Below are 20,200 nucleotides of genomic sequence, written 5' to 3' on the forward strand. Positions count from 1 at the left end.
TAAAATGTTGATAATGGATAGGTTCAAGAATGTGGCACACTCAAAGGCCCACACAAGAAGAGGAAAAGGGTGCCCACTGCCTCCTTGGAAAAAGTGCACAAAAAGATCAGGACAAAAAGGTAAGGCCTTAGAAAAAGTGTCCTAAGAGATGAGATGAATGATGAGGCTGGCAACAATCGAACGCAACCGAAAAAAGAATAAACAACAGATTAAAAAAATAAGATCCAAAAAAGATATTTTTGAAAATTGCTACATGGAGTTTGTGTCGTGCTTCTATTCTTCTCCTTCGTCATCTTCTCGGGTTGGTGGCCTGCTCGCGTTCAATCCAAAGCGCAGGCCGCGATCAGGTTCTGCTAGGCTATGGCGTCTTCTTGAAACCCTAGTCTCCCTCTGTGAGGGACAGAGGAGCTGGTAGTGCTGCTACCCCGTCTACCATGGTAACTCTCTGCAGCTGCTCTTTGGCATTCGTGTCAATCCCCCTTGTCCAATGCAATGCCGTTTACCTGCTGAGCTTCATTTTCTGCGAATTTTTAGGATTCTCTGCGCTTGCACTCATCAAGATTCATCTAATTCTGGCATTGCGATGCAGCTAGCAAAGAAACTCTTGGATTTTTCTTGTTTATGATGATCAACTTGAATGGACTGATCCATTCAACGGCATTGTGGTGTAAACAGCAAGAAACTCTAGAAATTGCCTGAGCAGACAGTTCCTGAACTCGTTTCTTTTTGCAAGTTTCGTATGTTTGTCATATAGAGAGAATATTTTTTGTTTTGATGTGATTTGGCACTCGATAATTGATCAAACCACAGCATACGCATCAGATACACACATTGCATACATTTGTAAAGTGATCTACAACTTTTAGATGTTTTTTATGCGTACATTTCATTAACCGTCTAATCAACCATCCAGATTGCTGAGCAAAGGATAGAATCTTGTCATAGCTGTATCCAGTGATGCACACTATTGAGGTTCCATGAGTTTGTAAGTGAAACCATCATAGTAAGTCCCGTGTGTAGCCCCATCAGTCATCTATCCTGTCCCCTGTAAGGTATATGCACTTCTGTTACTATAGCCATTTTGTTGGCCCAAACAAAAAAGCCACATCAATTATCTATTCATGTTCTGATTAAATTTCCTGATCATTACCATTTCACCATTTTGAGGAGCACTGCATTACTGCTAGTTTGATGCCCATGCTAGTTTGGACTACTTGGCTAAGCTAGAGATTCACACAACATGCAAGCACCTTATAGGGTGACAATTACATCTGACGCTGTTTTTGCTTGGAGGTCATTGTCCATGTAACTCAGCTGTCGTTTGCTCTTTGTTGTTACCTAAAGCAGCTTTCAGGAGAAAAATCAGCAGGAGTGTTGCTATATCATGGGTGTACATATGCTGATTTCACACTTCTCTCTCTATACCATGTTTTACAAATTGTTCAAAAGAAGTAGCCTTGCAGTGCTCTGATCATATATGCAGTGAGCCAAAGTATGGTTTAGAAGAGATCTGATATTTTGCAGTTGAAAACTCCAAGCAGATTTCAATTGTCTGGGTTCACATTCTTGACAGCAGTTATGCTCAATAGCATCACATGTGCAAGAGAATGTTGTAGTGGTGCTCACACCAGAACAGAGGACAGTTCGTCTTTATACCGGTCAACAATGGTATAGAGCCTAGTATGTAGGCACATTAATAACCCTGTTCATCCTTGAAGTTATTTCTTCTTAGGTAAGATGAAGGAGCTGTCCTTTTAGTTACCTATTTATGTTCTTGGTATTTTTGATTTCTTTTGGGAACCTTGGGTGAATAAGAAAGGTATTTGTTACCTAGGAAACCTTTTGGAAACATTGGGGATGTATCCTATTTTAGGAAATGAGTTTCCATGCAACGATGCACCTAGTCTTAGTCAACATGGGATGGCCCCTGAGCCTAGTACCAACAGCATGTTAGGCCAAGCTGCCATTGATTTTCCATACCACAATCCACAGTATCCTTGTGTGGATGGCGCTGCCAAGGGTCTAGAGTCCAAGTATGGCAATCACAGAGATCTCCCACAAATGAGCCCTTGAGTACTTTCTATAGCCCTCCTTAATTGTGATAACCCTAGGGTGTGTTCACATTATAAGACCCCTTAATTGCCCTAGCCTTTAGGGCATCATTAGGAAATTCAATAGGTGAAAGATAGTGCTCCCATCGGGATTGACGATGGGAAAGATACGTGTGAAGCATATCCTCCATAGATCGATTTGTCAATCCAATCTATGGTTCTTGTGTTAGAGATTTGTCATCTCCTAGACTAGCATTTTTCAGGATGCAGTTGCTGCAGTCAGTTCTCTCGGCGGAGGGACTTAGACATTTCTTGTCAATTATTTTGGCTTTTTGGGCAGGTTTGGTGGGCTGTTCAGTGCCATGTTGGCAGGCATTTATTGCAGCATTTATGGCAGCCAGTTTTGTGCGTTTAGGGTCAGATTTGGCTGGCAGACCCATATTTTATGCTTTCTTTTCGTGCTATTTATAGCACCACTTCAGCCTACCCTCCTCACTTGTTCATTTTAGGTTGGTGAGAGAGATCCGGCTTGAGGAGACGCATTGACAGCCCTTGTACATCTTTCCTCCTCATTTCAGCATTCATTGACTGCAGATTTCTGTGTTCTTTTGTCTCTTTTCTCTCTCCCTTTCTCTCATGCTCATTGTCTTTCAGTCTTGTCCATACACTTCCGCATTTGCTGCACTTTGACATGGTATCAGGGCAGCATAAAAGGGCTGATCGATTGTGGGCAGACTTGATTGGGAGGATTCTTTGCGACGATTGTTTGAGTTTTTAGCCTTTGGAGGCTGCGGTGAACAGGTTGTCCATGGGTAAGGAGCGAAGTTTTTGTTTTTTGTAGGTCCTTGGTGTTCATGAAGGAGGAAAGGCTGTGTTTTCAGCCTTTTGCTGTAGATTTTGAGTTTTCATCGCATGTGGCGGGTGAAACTCTTTGAGGACGAGCTGAGGAAGCCCTAGTAGAACTGGCACTGTGCGCGGAGTTAAAGGGGGCTGCCCTTGTTTTTGTGCTGGTCATTCCATTCACAATGTCGATCGAAATTAATGTGGAGTTTTAGGCTATTATGGACCGTAAGGTTCCTATGTTGCCAGCTCTTCCTTCAAATCAAAAGCTTGATGGGGAGAATTACTCCATTTAGCAGGTAATGATACTTGCCATCTTGGAGTCTTATGATTAGGCGGAGCTCATGACTAAGGCTATAGACTGTGCTACAGCTCGCAATGCCTTCAAGCTTTCTGCAGATGAGAAAGCTGAGTTAATGAAGGTACAAGCACATTGGGACAAATTGAATGCCCACATTTGTTCTTTCCTCTTTCTCTCTTGTACTCCAATTGTCATTGCTCACATTGAGCACTTGATCGTGGCTCAAGAGATATGGTTGGAGCTTGATCAAATGTACAATGGAATGACTGTGGTGAAGTGGGTGTCTCTAGAGGTTCAAATGAGGACTTTGAGTCTTAACAAGTCTTCTTCTATGTAGGAGCATGTCAATAAGCTTCAATAATTGCAAATGTAGGTCTAGAATGTACGGAAAGCGATTATCTTGGAGGACACGGTGATAACTCTTCTTTCTCAGCTACCACTCCGATTCAGTGCATTTTATTCCACCTTGATTGCTTCAGGGTGGAGAGAAACCCTTAAGTGGGAGGAGTTGGTCCCTATGGTCTTGGACTAAGAGGAACAACTCAAAGGTTAGAACACTCCCAAGTTGGAGGCTTTGGCTAGTTAGTCTTTCCAACGGAAGGGAAAGAACAAGAAGAAGAAGAAGGACGAGAAGTCCAAACAAGATAAAGCCAAGGAGTCTACTTGTCACATATGTGGCAAGACAAGTCATTGGAAGAAAGATTGCCCCGACAAGGACAAGAAGGATATCAAGAAGGAGAAGACTATAAAGGACTCAGGAGCAGTGGCTGCTCCTTTATCAGCCACCTTCCTCCATTTGGAGGTGGTAGATTGGTTTGTATTTTATACTAATTGTTGATGATTTTAGCAGGATGACATGAGCATATTTCTTGGCCTTGAAGTCCGAAGCATTCTCAAATTTTAAGGAGGATTAGATGATCTTTGAAGAGAACAAGTTTGGCAGGAAACTTAAGACCCTGCATTTCAATAAGGGAGGGAAGTTTGTCTCCCATGAGCTAACTCATTTTTGTGTAGATCTGGCATTCACTAGGAGTTTGCCAACATGAATACCCTTGAGAAGAATGGCATATTGGAGTGGAAGAATCGCAATGTGATCGAGATGGGGCGGACTGATGGAGCATCTGTGGACATCTCAGTGTCTTTAAGCCAAAGTAGTGGCTACTGCTGTCCATATCCTTAATTGTTCCCCTACTTCGATCGTTGGTTGGTATGATCCCTTTTGAGGCATATTTTGGATAGAAGTCAGATATCTCTTATTTTAGGGTGTTCGGATGTGATGTCTATGTTCACATCTTGAAGAAGAAGAGAGACAAGTTTGAGCCGGCTTTCAATAGATAGGTGTTCGTGGGATATGGCTCATAGTCTAGGTGGCAGTTGGGCTCTTGGTCCAGTGCCTTAGAAGCCATTGCCTATTGAGGCTCCACTCTCAGTGGAGGAGGAGATTGCTTCACCATTTGTTTCATCCGTTGAGTTGGCCTTGGAGGATATTCTTGAGTCTTTGGTAGATGGAGAGTGGCAAGGGGAGTATTAGCCTCCTCCTTGTTGGGTTCGAGACACACTGCGTGATTTAGGGATTGAAGGAGTCCTTGAGGAGTGGCAACTGTAAGATGGCCTGTGGCAGTCTCTGAGGAACCAAGCACACACCACCGAGCTTGTTTGTACCAACTTTTGTTTGATGACTCGTGCCATGCAAGATAGGGAGCACACCTCCATGAAGGAGGCTTTGCAGTCACATCATTGGAAGAAGGGTATGGAGTAGGAGTTGGATACTATTGAGCGGAATGACACTTGGGATCTTGTGCCTAGGCTCGTTAATAGAAAGGTGATTGGTGTAAAATGGGTCTTCAAGACTAAATATCATAGTGATGGTACTCTTGATAAGCACAAGGCATGGCTTGTTTGCAAAGGGCTTCGAATGGTGGCCAGGGGTGGATTTCCATGACACCTTTCCGCCTACAGCTTGGATGGCTACCATTAGAGCCGGTTTTGCCTTAGCTAGTCATAAGAGATGGTTGGTTTATCAGCTTGATGTGGAGTTTGCCTTCCTAAATGGTGATTTGAAGGAGGAGATCTATATTGAGCAGCCTCCTGGCTTTTTCTCATTAGATGGACAGGTGTACAGGTTGAAGAAGGCCCTTTTTACGGTCTCAAAAAGCTCCATGTGTTTGGAACAAGAAGATCGACTTATTCCTCCAAGGGAAGATGGGGTATTGACATTCCTATTCTAATCTCCAGTTGCATGTCCACACCTTGGCTAGAGGGCACGGGTTGTTTATGCTTTATGTGGATGATCTTATTTGATAGGTGACCATGTCCAAAAGATCAAGGAGACAAAGGAGGCACTACACGAGGTGTTTGAGATGATGGATATGAGCCTTCTCCATTTCTTTTTAGGCCATGAGATTTACCAGACTTTGAGAGGGATTTTCATCTCCCAGGAGTGGTATGTGTAGGAGCTTTTGTCCATGTTTGAGATGGAGGGATGTAAGGCCATATCTACCCCTATGGTTCAGAACTGGAAGGCTACGGTCCATGTAGATTCATTGACGGCAGATGCTACCGACTATAGGCAGTTGATTGGGCATTGATTTGGCTTCTTAGTACTTGGGTTGATTTTGTGCTTTCCTATAGGTTTGTTGGCTAGGTTCATGAGTGAACCCAAGATGGTACATTGGCAAGCTGCTATGCAGATTTTGTGGTTCTTAAGGGGGATCCCCAATCTTGGTATTCATTATCCAACATGTAATAGAGATTCACCCTTGGTTCTTATAGGTTGGATGGATTTTAATTGGGCCAGTGATGTTGACCAAAGGAGGTCAATGACATGATATTGCTTTACTTTGGGTGCAGGTGTTATCTCGTGGAGTAGCAAGAAGCAGCCCATTGTTGCCCTTTCTTCCATAGAACTGTAGTATAGAGTGGCATCTTCTACCATGAGCCAGTGTGCTTTAGGGGTTGCTAGGAGAGCTTGGCTGTTCTCGGATAGGTTCTACGACACCTCATTGCAACAATGAGAGTTGCATTGCTTTGGCATGGAATTGTGTGTTTCATGTTAGGTCGAACCACATTGAGATTCAATATCATTTCATTTGAGAGTAGATCTTGGATGAGAACATTGATGTGGTTTACTACAAGATTGAGGATAATCTAGTAGATTTGTTGACAAAGGTGCTTCCTTAGCTTGTTCTTTGATAGGATTCCAAATGCTTGAGCCTTGTGCCACGTCCAAGATCTAAGAGGGGCTGTTAGAGATTAGTCATTCCTTGGACTAGCATTTCTCAGGATACAGTTGGTGTAGTTAGTTCTCTTGGAGGGACTTAGGCATTTCCTTTCAGTTATTTGGGCATTCTTTTCAGTAGTCGCCAGTGTCTGGGCAGGTTCAGTGGGCAATTCAGTGCCACGTGAGCAGCACATTTATTGCAACATTTATGGCTGCCAATTTTGTGCGTTTTGGGCTAGATTTGGCAGGTTGGCAAAATCTGGCAGTAGTCAGCTAGATTTGGCTGGCCAATCTGCCATATTTAATGTTTTCTTTTCATGTTATTTATAGCACCACTTCAGCTTGCTCTCCTCACTTGTTCATTTCAGGTTGGTGAGAGAGATCCAACTTAAGGAGATACACCGACAACCCTTGTACATCTTACCTTATTTTAGCATTCATTGATTGCAGATTTCTGTGTTCTTATGTCTCTTTTCTCTCTCCCTTTCTTTCGTGTTCATTGTGTTTTAGTCTTGTCCATATGCTTCCGCATTTGCTGCACTTTGACATCTTGGATGTTTTGAGGATAAAATAGATTAGTGTGTCTCCATTATCTACAAGACCATTTGCCAAAAAATGGCTAGTGAACTTAGGATGATGGCTATTGATTATCTCTTTGGCCTTGTTTGATAGCCATCCACCTTAAATAGGTACTTCTTTGGTATCTTCCTCTTAGTAGTGGACTTTTGGGTGTGAGGACCCCTTAAGCTTCCTATGCGAGAAGTCCCGTCTTGAACTAGATACCAAATCCTGCCAAAGTTAGGAACTATCTAGCAATGCCTAGTCAGAGAAAGATAGTAGTCGGTTAAGATTACCGAAAATGATAAAGCATAGACCTAGGTGATTTTATTAAGAGCATTGATTATATTATGAATTGCACCCTTGGGATAGTAGATTTTGAAATGGATGTGTTGCATAAATTTTGCCCGCTTTGCCTTATAACCTTGAAGATTGGGATGATTGTAGAGAAATTGCTGGGAGTGATGGTTAGTCCAGGACCAATTAAACACACAAATAGATCCAACCTATGACATGACAAAAGCTATACTAGCATAGAAACAAACATAGAGGCATGGACATTAGACTCACCTCTTAGCCATAGAGCCAATATGGGCTCACTCCGAAGCTTGAGATCAATGGGCCAAGGTCCCATTGCAAGGACCAAAGTTCCATACCGTTATCCCACACCATTATTATTGTGTATCAAGTTGGTAAGGGTTTATAGTCCAATGCCCCAAGTGAGCCCCGAAGTCCTTATTATAGGACTCCTTAACCACCCTAGCATTAGGGTGTATTCATGCCATAAGATCCCTTACCACCCTAGCCTTTAGGGTGTATTCACACCTAGTGATCTATCATCTAGTACTGAACGGCCAATGCTATGGGCACCCATTCTAGATGTCCAAGGATGTAACACACCAGTAGTTGAAAATTAACTTGCTTTTGAGGGACCTAGGCATTTACTTATATGGATCATCACACTCATATACAATATATCGAGATTCTATGTGCAAACATGTTTTTTCAATTCATCATCATTCTTAGTGTATGCACTTGGATCATGTGTATATCTATTGGAATCTTCATAGCAAGGTAGTCAAGCATGATCCCTCTGATCCTTCCAGTTTGGGGGACTTAGTATAGTACCGAACATACACAAAACAATGTTGGGTAAATTTGGTGTTTCGTATGGTCATTAAAAAATACATGGAAAATTAAGGGTTAGTCTAGTAAACATTACTTGTTTTAACATGAGAGTGGCTAGCCATGAGATAGAGTGTCACAAGGCATTATCTATTTCATACTATTACAATTTACAAACCACAAATGTCTTTGCTTCAAGTTTCAAAAATGATTCATGAACATGACGAGAGGTTTAGACAAAACATAAATCCAAGACTCTAGTTACAAGTAATTTCCAAGATCCAATTTCATTTATAAGATTGAAGACATGTACAGTGGATCAAAAAGGGAGCTAGCTATAATGATGGATCATGATTCATGGATCATGGTATGACAAGTCACAAGTGCCAAGTGGCAAGTGCAAAAAACAGATTATAGTTGATACAAAAAGAATCTAAAGGCAAGACTTGAGAGTCCATACTAGTGAGATGAGTCCTCAGAGTGAGATCCTTTACTCTCATGAGACTCACAATCGTCACTAGATGAGTTAGAAGTATGTGAATCAAAATTACCATTGCTAAGCAAGTTGCCCTGCTCGTCATAGTCTGGCTCTGGAACAGGGACATTCTCAATAACACGAGCAATTGAAGTAGAAGAGCTTCTAGAATCACACCTCACATAGGTTTTGATTGCCACCCTATGCTGCTATTAATCGACACGCCTCAAGAAGTGGGTCTCAACCATCATTCCCTATGACTACGTGATATTTGGTGGTCAATCTCTTCCAAATCCACGTAGAGCTCTCTAAAGATGATGTCCTGCTCTGGCTCTTGAATAGGGACAACCTCAATAACACTAGTAATTGAAGTAGAAGAGCTTATAGAATCATCACATCTCACATAGGCTTTGATTGCCACTTGTGCCATCAATCGGCACACCTCGAGAAGTGGGTCTCAGCCATCATTCCCTATGACTACGTGATATTTGGTAGTTAATCTCTTCCAAATCCATGTAGAGCTCTCTAAAGATGGCGTCTTGCTCCTTATCTCTATGCAAAGTTTTGATTGTGGCCCTTGTCAACTTAAATCGTCTATATTCACCTAAAAATTTGCGAATTTAGAATAGTAGATACTGATAGTCATGGACTCACGTCCCAAATTATCTATCGTGCTATGGGTATCTCATATATATCTCTAAGCGTGTGTAAGTTAGGAGGACAATAGGTTGGTCATTCTAATTACCTGGTGCTAACATTGTTATGGATTTTAGTGTGTAGAAGAGAATAGGCTAATCAGTTTCTCCCATATGCACGAGATAAGCAATCCTATTTAAGTAAACAAAATCACTTTTTAAAAGTCAAAATTTAAAATATTTACTAGAAACTTACATTTTAAATTTCAATTACTCGAGCAAGCACTCTTAAAGCCACCTTTTGCACATTGGGTAATTGATATCCAAATGACTCCCATCAAGATAGAGACTTGACCAAAGAGGCCCTTTTTGAGCACACCATGCTAGCAAAGGCCGTTCCTCTTTGGTCTTCATAGTTTATTAGCTCTTGAAGGAATGATCCATGCAGATCCTCATACAAAGTCTTTCAGGAGATAAGTATCTCTATTTGAGGCTAGCTCTTGATCTATGAAGAGTGAGGGGTTTTTATAAGTGGGATGCAAGAGAGCTACCGCCTTTTAATCCATTTTCACCTCTTCTCAATGATGTAGAGGGTGCCATTCTGCCTTGGTGTATCATCTAAAACATCAATTGTTTCACTAATTAAGGAAAAGTGCAATAGGTATAAAAATTAGTTAAGCTTCATTATCTAACAAAGGTTGAACATGCATTGAAAAACATCTAATTACATATAATTACTTTGGAACCTCGGCATCAAGTACGGTGCAAGCCTTTATCTTCTCCATGGCATTTCTCATGAAATGAGTGAGAGAAGGCCCATGGTGGCACTATTGAGAAACCACTTCTTCAGTTTAATCACTTCATTTAGGGTTTCGTATTGATAGTCCCAAAAAGGGTTGGTGTCCTCATTTTGGTCATTTTGTTAGTGGGCGGCCACTTAGTAGTGCGCCACCCTAGATAGCTTATGCCTATAAATAGGCTGTCACTTCATTTATTCTTTACCACCATTACTTCAGTCATTCTTCACCCTTCTTCCTTTGTTATTTCGACACTCTTTCTTTCTCCCTCCTACCTTTTTACTACGGTCACACCCCTTCAAGCGGACATTGTGGTTCATGGTGATATCCATCTCTCTCCTCCAGCATGGCGACTTGCTCTCTCATCCTGGCGTCATCTTAGGCCAACTTGCACTCTGCGTTTAGCTGCCTGGAGGATTCTCCTCATCTTGGCATCAGTCCTATATTTCTGGTGACCCCTCCATTACACCCTGCGTTTGGGTGCTTGGTGGAGTTTTCTGCAGTAGGGCGGTTCCGTACATTTAGTATGTGAATATGTATGGTATGAACATACACAAAAATTTCAAGAATAAAATACGTTGTTTCGTTGTTCATTAAAAAATACATATAAAAATTTATATAAAATCAGCCTACACATATAAAATGTGCAACTTAAAGATAGATCATGAGGAGGCCTAGGCATTGCTGAGAAGAATGAGAAGAAAGGAGGAGAGGGAGAGGAAGAGGGATGTCGGAAAAGGAGAGGGTGTAATATGTATGAATGAAACGAGAGAGAGAGAGAGAGAGAGAGAGAGAGAGAGAGAGAGAGAGAGAGAGAGAGAGAGAGAGAGAGAGAGAGAGAGAGAGAGTGAGAGAGAGAGAGAGAGAGGCCATCGCCTGCAGCCCTGTTGCCTGTGCCCTGTCGTCGTCGTCTGCAGCCCCGTCGCCGTCGCCAGCATCTGGAGGCCCGTTGGCTGCGTGCCCCGCCCTGCCGTCGCCCGTCTGACCTGCGGACTCTGCTCCAGGTCAACGCATGTCTGCCCTGCGTATCAGAGCTTACCGTCGCCATTGGACCTGGGCCCTCCGGACTGTCGCTTGATCCCTGCTCCGCAGCGCTTCAGTTGCTGACGGTTCAGCCCTGCCGTCGCCTGCCAGCCTTCCTCCTCAGCGTTCTGGCCTTTGTCACTGCCCGTTGGGCCTGCGTTTCGCCCTCTTGAATTTGCTCCGTTAGGGTTGCGCCCTAACCCACGCGTTATCTACACCCCCTCGGGATAGGCCACGGCTGAGGCCGACAGGTCTACGGGACTTGCACCGAGAGAGAGAGAGAGAGAGAGAGAGAGAGAGAGAGAGAGAGAGAGAGAGAGAGAGAGAGAGAGAGAGAGAGAGAGAGAGAGAGAGAGAGAGAGAGAGAGAGAGAGAGAGAGAGAGAGAGAGAGAGAGAGAGAGAGAGAGAGAGGGCGCGAGCGCGAAGACAGCAGTATGGCTGGCCTGGATATGGATTTTCTCGATCGGACGGTGGCAGCCCTTGGCCCTGATTTCGATGCAGAGGAGCCGGAGAATATGGTGCCATGCACGGAGGAGTCGCCTCCGGGTTTTGAACTGCCGCCTGCCGGCAAACGCTCCAAGCATACTTCTGATGAGCCAATGGGTCCTCAGGAACGTTCCTATGCGCAAGTGGCCTCTGATCCGGTGGATTCGCAGGAAATTGACTGGGAGCATTTGCTGGACTTTGCCAATACTCTGCTTGGCAATTATGTCCAACATAATAATGAATCTTTTTCTGATGCGGGAACGGATGATGTGCTGGAAGCCACGGTGGACCCCAAATCAGTCTTGCGATCCTTCTCGGTGTTTTATGACCGTGCAGTTATACTTTTCTTCACTGGCAGGATCCCAGTGCTTTCGCATATTCGCGAGTGGATGCACCATTTATTGCAAGGGGAGTGTGTTGAGGAGATCTTCCTTGGACCTCGCGGCTTTTATGAGGTGCTGTTGAAATTGGAAACGCATCGAGCTGAGCTCCTGTCCAAGTTGCCACTATTCTTTGATCGCCGCTTGGTCCATGTTGTGCCATGGCGCCCCATGGCCAACTTCCAGCGTCTGCTTCAACGAGAATGCCCAGTGTGGGTGGAGGTGGAAAATTGTCCGGCGGTCTATTGGCCCATGTTGAAGGATGCGATGGCGGTTGTGGGAACAGTGCTGGTCCCCCCAAGCCTCAGGGCGATGAACCGAAACCGTTTATGCATGTTATGGGACACGGCCAGGAAAAGGCCCGCGTGGCTTCGCCTCAATTGTTCAGGCATGCATCCTTTGCATTTTCGCTTGAAATGGGGCAACTTTGCGGGACACTGCTTTTCATGTGGTAAATTGGGGCATTTCATGGCCGAATGCCCTGAAAGGCAACCGTCTTCAGAGGATGCGCATGTTGTGCTGCCTAAGGATGACATGGTGCTTGATGCCCCGCCCCAGGAAGCCCTTCAGTCTCCTCATGTCATGGATAAAGGCAAACAACAGGTCCTGAGCGTGGATTCCCGTCGCACTGACTGGATTGAGGCACGTCCCAAAAAAGGTAAAAAGTTGGATGCAGGCTTGGCGGATCTTGGGCCTATTGCTTCCCAGGATTCCGTGCGCACGTATACGCGCAGGAAAGAAATGGTCACTTCACAGCAGGCTGCGCGTCCTACGGCCCCGTTTGCCCCCCGTAATCAGTCTCCAAGGAAAGTCTATACCGATGGCCCCAAAGGCCCACCTGCTAAGCTAGCGTTTGATACCAAAGGTAATGTTATCACACCCTGGGATCGGCGTTATCCCCGCCCCTCTCCCAAGGCAGTGGATTTCCCTTCTACCTCTAAAGCAGGTCGCCAGAATTCGTTTGCAGTATTGGCTGATTTTCTGGATGAGGGTGCCCTGGATGCTCTCGCGGAAAAGGTGAAATCGAGGCAACAGGCGCCTCGTTCCTGACTTCCTTTTTTGAAGATACATGAAGATAGCCACGTGGAATGTGCGAGGCATTTGCTCTTGCCATAAGCAACATGCCATGTGGACCGTCTTGCATGAGAACCAGTGGGATGTATTGTGTGCAGTTGAGCACAAAAGTCACGGTGAAGCAGGAAAAGTTGTGGATTGTCATGGATTCCGTCTGTTTTATGCAGAGACCCATGCTACGCACTATTCGGGCATGTTGATGATTGTCCATGAGAAATACCAGCCTGTCCTTGTTAAAAATGATGTGCAGGGCCGCTTTCTAGTAATCGAAGTCTTATTTGAAGGAGAGATTTTATGGTTGTTGGGCCTCTATGCTCCGAATGATCCCGCATCCCGACGGGATCTTTGGTCCACTTTGCAGGGCTCCATGTCACTCGGCCGAAGGGGGTTTTTTATGGGAGATTTCAATATGTGTGTTGACTCTTCTCAGTCCACTTCAGGGCATTCGGTAATGGATACGCCGGAAAGCCGGGTGTGGAATTCCTTTGCTTTGCACGTACTCAAGCAAGATCTTTGGTCGTGGCTTCACCCTTCTTTTTTAGGGTTTACTTTTCATTCCGCACAATATGCAACTACCTGGTCGCGACTGGACAGAATGTATATCATGCAGGGGGATGATTTTCTTCCCGAGATGCTGGAAACGAAGGTCTTGCAGCAATATGCGTTGTCGGACCATTTCCCCCTCCAGCTTGAGATGCGGGCACAATCTATTGCACCTTTTATGCAGTTGCTGGATAGGCTCCCTTTACGTTTCAACTCCTCTTATTTGAAGCATTCAATTTTCTAGGGCTATATGCAGCAATTGATTGAGAGGTTCTTATTGGACTTCGCCTCTAAGGGCTTGCCTTCATTTGCACGGCTGCTCTCTAATGTGCAGCGGTTTGCTCGGCAGTATGGGATCCATCATGCCTCGCTTTGTCGCCGATGTCGACATGCAGCAGAGGACTTACTGGCTTTGGTCCGTTCCTTGCTCCTGGATTCCCCAGATGATGATTTTCTGCTGTCACTGGAGAGGCGTTTGGCCCATCTTATTCAAGTGTTTCAGTTGAAATCTTATCAGCAGGCCAAGCTGCATAACTTGACTGACACATTGCAAGATAGTGCCTGCCAGTCTCATAAGTTCTTTCGCGCCTTGCATGCGTCTCCGGCTCGCGAAAATTTGACCAGACTCCAGGATTCGGAAGGTCGCATGGTCACTGATCCGCAGACCATTGTCACTATGTGCAGAAATTATTTTATGGAACTTCTTGGTTCTTCTCCCTCGCCTTCTAGCCAGGTTACGCATGCCCGCTCGGTCTTCTATCATCTGGTCCGCCAGCAGGTTCCATTTGATATGCAAGCCACTTTGGAGGCGGATATTTGCGAGGAGGAGGTTATGGATGTTTTGTTGCACCTGCCTAAGGATAAAAGTCCTGGCTGGGATGGTCTCACTAATGAATTCTTTCAGAACTCGGCCACGCAGTTGGTGAAGCCATTGGTGGTCATGTTTCAGCAGGTTTGGGAAACAGGGGTCATGCCCTCCTCATGGAAAGAAGGCCTTATCAAACTGATTCCAAAGGTCCCTTCGCCGTGAAAGCTGCAATACTGGAGACCAATCTCTTTGATGGGCTCCATGTATAAAATCTACTCCAAAGTGCTGGCGAATCGGCTTCACAAGCACCTTCCAGCTATTGTGCATCCTCTCCAATATGGTTTCATTAAGGGCTGCAACATTCTGCATAATATCTTAAATGTGCAAATGGCTATTGACTATGCGCGGCACTCTGGTCAGGAAGTGGTATTGATTCAATTGGACTTGGAAAAGGCGTTTGATTATGTGGACTGGTCTTTCATTGCAGATCTCATGTCTGCTATGGGCTTTGGTACCCGGATGTCCTGATTGATCTACACCATTAGTGCTGCGGCTTCCTCCAGAGTTATGCTCAATGGTGGGGTTACAGAGCCATTTGTCCTTGCACGCTCGGTCAGACAGGGTTGTCCTTTGAGTCCTTTCTTCTTTGCCCTGGCGACTCACCCGGTCCTTTCAATGTTATCCTCCATGGCAGCTTCGGCTCAGCTGGCAGGGTTGTCTCTTCCTTTGGGCCAGCACTTCGTTAGCCAATCTTTGGCTGATGACACCTTTATTATTTTGCAGGCGGACAGGGACAACATTCGAAAGGCATTAGATGTTTGGACGCTCTTTGGTCAGGCCTCTGGGCTTCGCATCGATGCCTTTAAGTCCGCCATTCTCAGTTGCACAGAGCCTGATTTACAGTCATTAGGCTGGCAAGGCCAGGTGGTTTCCCGTGGCTCCATTGTCAGGCATCTTGGATACCCATTGGGGGTGGATGTACGGCCAAAGGACCTGCTGGAGTGGATTTCACAAAAACTGGCGGCGAAGTTTATGTATTGGAAGTCGCAAGCGTGGCCATTCCATGTCCGCCTCAAAGTGGCTCAGACAATCATGCTACCAATGCTAACGTATTTCCTGCCATTGTTGCCATGGACGCCTACTACTTTGAAGGCTCTCACTCATCCCATCCGTTTCATGCTACGGAAGAGGGATTCACTACAGGCAGGCATTTCGTGGATTTCATGGTCACATACATGTACCCCTAAGCGCATGGGTGGTGGAGCTATTTTGGATGCAGAAACTCACATGCTAGCTCTCCGTTGGTCCCTTTTTCGTGCCATGTGTGTGGATCATCACCTGTGGACCATCATAGCCCGTTATTTTCTTGAGGACAGCGGGCTCCGCCATGGTAACACACGGCTTTGGGCCTTCTGGTGGCATGTCCTTAATGCTAACTCTCGTTTTTCCAGTCCCTCTTCCTCTTTGTTACTGCACTTGGTCGGCTCTTGGAAAGTGGTGCTCCAAAAGGCCCGTTGGCACCCAGTAGGGGACCGCTTGCAGACTAACTCCTTTCAGCTGGAATTGTTGGCAGTATCGAGACTCCTTTCATGGGAAGATAAAGATCAGCTCAGACCAAGATTTAACCGCATGGCCCGTTTAGGTGTGACGTCGGTTGCAGATGCTACCCTTGCCACTCGCAATGTCCTCGTATCGTTTCGGACTGCTAGGCGCCTTTTCAAGATCCCGCGCGGATACCGTGATTTATGGGAAAAGCTTTCGTCGGAGCTTCAGGGTAGGCAACCCTTTCTTGCCCTGGCTGTGGATCGCCCTTGGCAGGACTGGGACCTTGCAAGCCGGTTGAGTCTGGAAAAGGCCTCTACTAATCAGGTGTATCATCTTCTCATTCAAGATCACCAATGGCTGGGTGAGAAAGCTAATACTGTTTGGGGACTGCGGAAATCGTTGTCATGGTGGCAGACAACGCTGATGGAGGGTTGGCTGAATAAGACACCTTTCAAATGCAAGGTCTTTCTTTGGCGGGTGATGATTGGTGGTTTTCCTCTTGCCTCGGCCCTTGCCAAGCGTCGCATCTCGAATGGCAATTGTTTCTTCTGTACCACACCGGCGGAATCGGCCCGACATCGTTTTCTTTCTTGCCCGCTCGCCAAGAATATCTGGTCACTCTTGTCGCACATTTGGCGCGCAGTGGTGGGGTCCTCACTAACCCCTTTCGATTGGGTTTTTGTACGCCCGAAGTATCCCACACCGCCACAGTTGCATATGAAGATCTTATTTCACTTTTTCAGATACTGGGGATGCTGGCACATTTGGACCACGCGCAATGCTTTTCTCTTTGATTTGGCCTCTAATGTACCGTGACATATTGCCAGGCTTAAAGGGCTCTTGCATTGGTAGCTAGATCTCATCCGACACTCCGACTTGCTCCCTCGGGAGGATTTGCATCCTTGGCATATGGCAATTGCCTCTGGGTCGTTGCCATGATTGGTGTAACCTTTTTAGTGCATTACTACGGGGATTCCCCACACGTTGGCCTAGGGCCCTCGTGTCTCTTGTAACCAGAAAAAAGAGAGAGAGAAAGAGAGAGAGAACCTCTTCACATGATGGCTTAGTGTCATCATGTATCTTGTAATCAAGTAATCTTGTATTTTTTTCGTAATTAATACAATTACCTTTTACGAAAAAGAGAGAGAGAGAGAGAGAGAGAGATTGAGAAGAAGAGGGAGAGGGAGAGGTACAATTCGAATGCACTCAAACCGTATGACACCGTACGGAACGAACATATGGTATGGTACTGTAAGGAAAGTACTGTATGCACATGGAACGCAACCTTGTTTCACAACAGTTGGCGCCCTTTGCTTCTTCCTAGTGTCAACATTTTCCATTGTCAGAGTGAGCTAGTGGCTATGTTTTGCACATTGGTTGCCTTCTTCTCCTAGCGACAACCATCAGACATTTGCATTTTCAGCATTCATAGGCTACAGGCATTTGTGTTTGCTGCCTAGGCCATCTCCTCGACATTTGAGGATTGCAGTTTGCTCGCTCGACAACTGGTGATCATCTTCCTCATCTCTGACGGCATCAAATGACTGTGGTTTGCTCCCTCGATAGGTGTCCTTCACCTTCTAGTGATTGCTTTGATAGCCCATTGCTTGGAGGACTACGTTTCACTCTCTTCACTATACAGATTCCCCACAGGTTTTGCTGCGTGATTTAGATAGGACAGTGCAGTCATCTTCTGAGCTTTGGTTGCGTTGTATCAACTTTTCTTCTCACAGCATGACTCAGTGCATCATCACCGTGTTCTTATTGTGTTTCTAAGTTTCCTTTTTCTCTGCTTAAGCATGTTATGTTAGTCTGCTTCTCAAATTTTCCTTTGCACATTTTGTATGCTGAAGTAGGTCTTGAAATTTCTTCCTGGCTGTTTTATTTCCTAGTCTTGAGCCGTTGCACCTGCAACAGGGTTGGCTCTTCCTGTTATTATTTCTTGCAACTATGGTTAGTGTCCCATTCTGGATAGGCAGCAGCGTCTGTACCAACTGAACTAGGCAACAATATGTGCTCTTCTATCTGCTAGCTCGGCATGAAGCCTAGTGTCTTCAACATCCATCTATTGAGTTGCATGATCAGGCAACCACAGTTCCTCACCCAAAGCACCCTAGCGGTTCTTTGTTTTAATCTTTGTCAGGCTGCCAAAATAATTGGCCATAATGTTCTTAAGTTAGTATGGAATGCCTTTATTACATGAAGAGTTGTTACAATGCCCATTGTGTTTCAATATGATTGGGTATTCCTGTTTAGTCAACTGATTAATTCTTATTGGTGATTTCTGTTGTTTTGCAGGCATTTGTTGCTGCAAGGCAGCAGGTTTTAGTGTTAGGGCAGCTTCATACTTTCTCAGGCATAGATAACTATGGCTTATCGAATGGAGTTCCTTTTTCAAGCTCAAAGTCTTTGTCTGGCATTTTTTCATGTACTGAGAGGTGAGTAATTCTTTGTCAGAAATCAATGCAAAAGTAAAGGAATGCTCTTTCATTTCAAGATCTTTTATTTGTCAGACATTTGCAATGGCGTGTGTCAAAGAAAAGTGGTATCCATGGCGATCGTCTGCTTCCAAGAGCAGCTGCAGTGGAGGTATGCAATCTCAAGGATAATATGAGTATTGTGTTAGGTTTTAAGTTATAGTGCCTTTTATAGGCTTGTAAGGAAAACCATACTTTATTTTGTCTGTAGGGAGGAGATCAAAATGTTTCAGGGATGGAACATGCTGACAAAGGTTCTGTATCAACAATCAAAGAACTAGCTGAAGGAAATGTCGATCTCAATGATTTAGAAGCATTAAGAGCAGCATTAATGGCAGCACAAGCTCGATTTGTTGCTGCAGAAAGTGAGAAAGCTGAAGCTTTAAAAGCTTTAGCACAAGCAGAGGCAAAACAGCAAGAGTATGCTACCAGCTTAGTTCAAGCTACAGAATCAGCCATGCAAGAGATTCAAGCTGCAAAAGAATCCTTTAATATGGAGCTGCAAAGCATTATTGAGCAGAAGCTGGCTGTGGAGTCAGAATTGGTTCTAGCCAAGCAGGATGCGATAGAACTGGCAGTGAGAGTTGAAAAAATTGCTGAGTCGGTTGTTGAAGAGGCCACTGCTCACCTAGCTGAAGAAGTGCAATTAAAGATGGCTACTGCCAAAACTTCTGCTGCAGAAGCTGCTGCGATGGTGGAGGAAAGAATCAAGACTGCCACTCTTGATACTGCAAATGCTATGATACGAGAGACGAGGGATGCAATTGAAAAATCCTTTGCTGCCTTGGAGGCAGCCAAAGATAAGGCACAGAAATCAGAGATTGCTCTGTTCCAAAGGATGCAAATTTTGGATGACATGGTTCTCAAAGAAGCTTCAGCTCTGGGCCTGCAGCAAGCAGCTTCAAATTTGCAGCGGCAGCTACATGCAGCCAATAATGAAATAAACCGGTTGGAATCAGAAGTCAAGGCTCTTTTTGCACGGGCTGAAGCTGCAGAATCTCGTGCTGCAGCAGCAGACAAAGCATTGCAAGAGGTACAAGAAACAGCAAATAGGAATGCCTTGGAGCATGAGGATAGTGCAAGAAAAGCCCTGGAGGCGCTGAAGACTGCAGGTGCTGCACGCCTTGAGGCTGCTAGGGCTGCATTCAAGGCTGATATTGAAGCTCTTCAAGCAGCATTAAATACAGTACAAAAAGCAGAGAAATCACAAGAGCAAGCATATACACGAAGATGCCAAGCACTCGAACGGTCTCTTGCTGCAAGTGAGACACTGGCTATCGCTTGGAAGGAGCGTGCACTGGCATTGGAGGAATTGCTGAAAAAATCCAGGCAAGAGTCTGTTGATTTTATTGAAGTAAACGGAGGAGCTGAAGGTATTTTGACAGGTGGACGGATGGAGACTTTGCTGGGTAACGACTCTAGGAAATGGGACTTACTAGCTAATGGACCCAGAAGAGAAACTCCAGACTGGATGATTCGGAGAACTGAGGTTGCACTGCAAGGTTTACCTCCAAGAAACTCTGGTCAACTTGAGGAACAAATCGATTTGCACTTAGAACTGCCAAAGCCTGAAGAAGTCTGGTGTATTGCAACTGCTATAGTGAAAGAAGATCTATATACAAAGCAGATTGTAGAGAAAGAAGCAATTGATGAACAGAGGCGTGTTTTAGAGAAAACTTTGAAGAAAAAGACTGTTCGAAGGCCACAGCAGGCTTCAGGTGAGTGTTTAGTAAAGACAACTTGGCATGCTGTATGAAGTTCTGGTATAGCGGCTTTTCAATCCTTCCTAGCTTATTACAGTGTTTTGTTTGATGTACAGAATCTGGCACAGGGTCAGGACGTGAGATTGTGGTATGCTTTC

General features: G+C 44.9%; 1 protein-coding gene across 2 annotated transcripts in view; it reads left to right on the top strand.

Annotated features, from left to right (window-relative positions):
* Positions 1 to 261: 261 nt before the first annotated feature.
* Positions 262 to 20,200, top strand: part of LOC148032281 (uncharacterized) — a 48,058-nt gene continuing 28,119 nt past the window's right edge. The window contains exons 1-5 of one of the 2 annotated variants that reach the window (XR_015691603.1): positions 262 to 437; positions 18,161 to 18,300; positions 18,376 to 18,451; positions 18,551 to 20,057; positions 20,159 to 20,190. Coding sequence is in view for 1 of the 2 variants with exons in the window: in XM_087682922.1 (XP_087539048.1) it covers positions 435 to 437; positions 18,161 to 18,300; positions 18,376 to 18,451; positions 18,551 to 20,057; positions 20,159 to 20,190 (1,758 nt within the window). In the remaining variant the exon portion in view is untranslated. The remainder of the gene's footprint in view (positions 438 to 18,160; positions 18,301 to 18,375; positions 18,452 to 18,550; positions 20,058 to 20,158; positions 20,191 to 20,200) is intronic. The other variant, XM_087682922.1, reaches the window with a different exon arrangement.

The sequence above is a fragment of the Lygodium microphyllum genome, chromosome 8 (genome assembly GCF_053477565.2).
Source record: "Lygodium microphyllum isolate KBCC chromosome 8, Lygodium_microphyllum_v1.1.10, whole genome shotgun sequence".
In the NCBI taxonomy this organism is placed as follows: domain Eukaryota; kingdom Viridiplantae; phylum Streptophyta; class Polypodiopsida; order Schizaeales; family Lygodiaceae; genus Lygodium; species Lygodium microphyllum.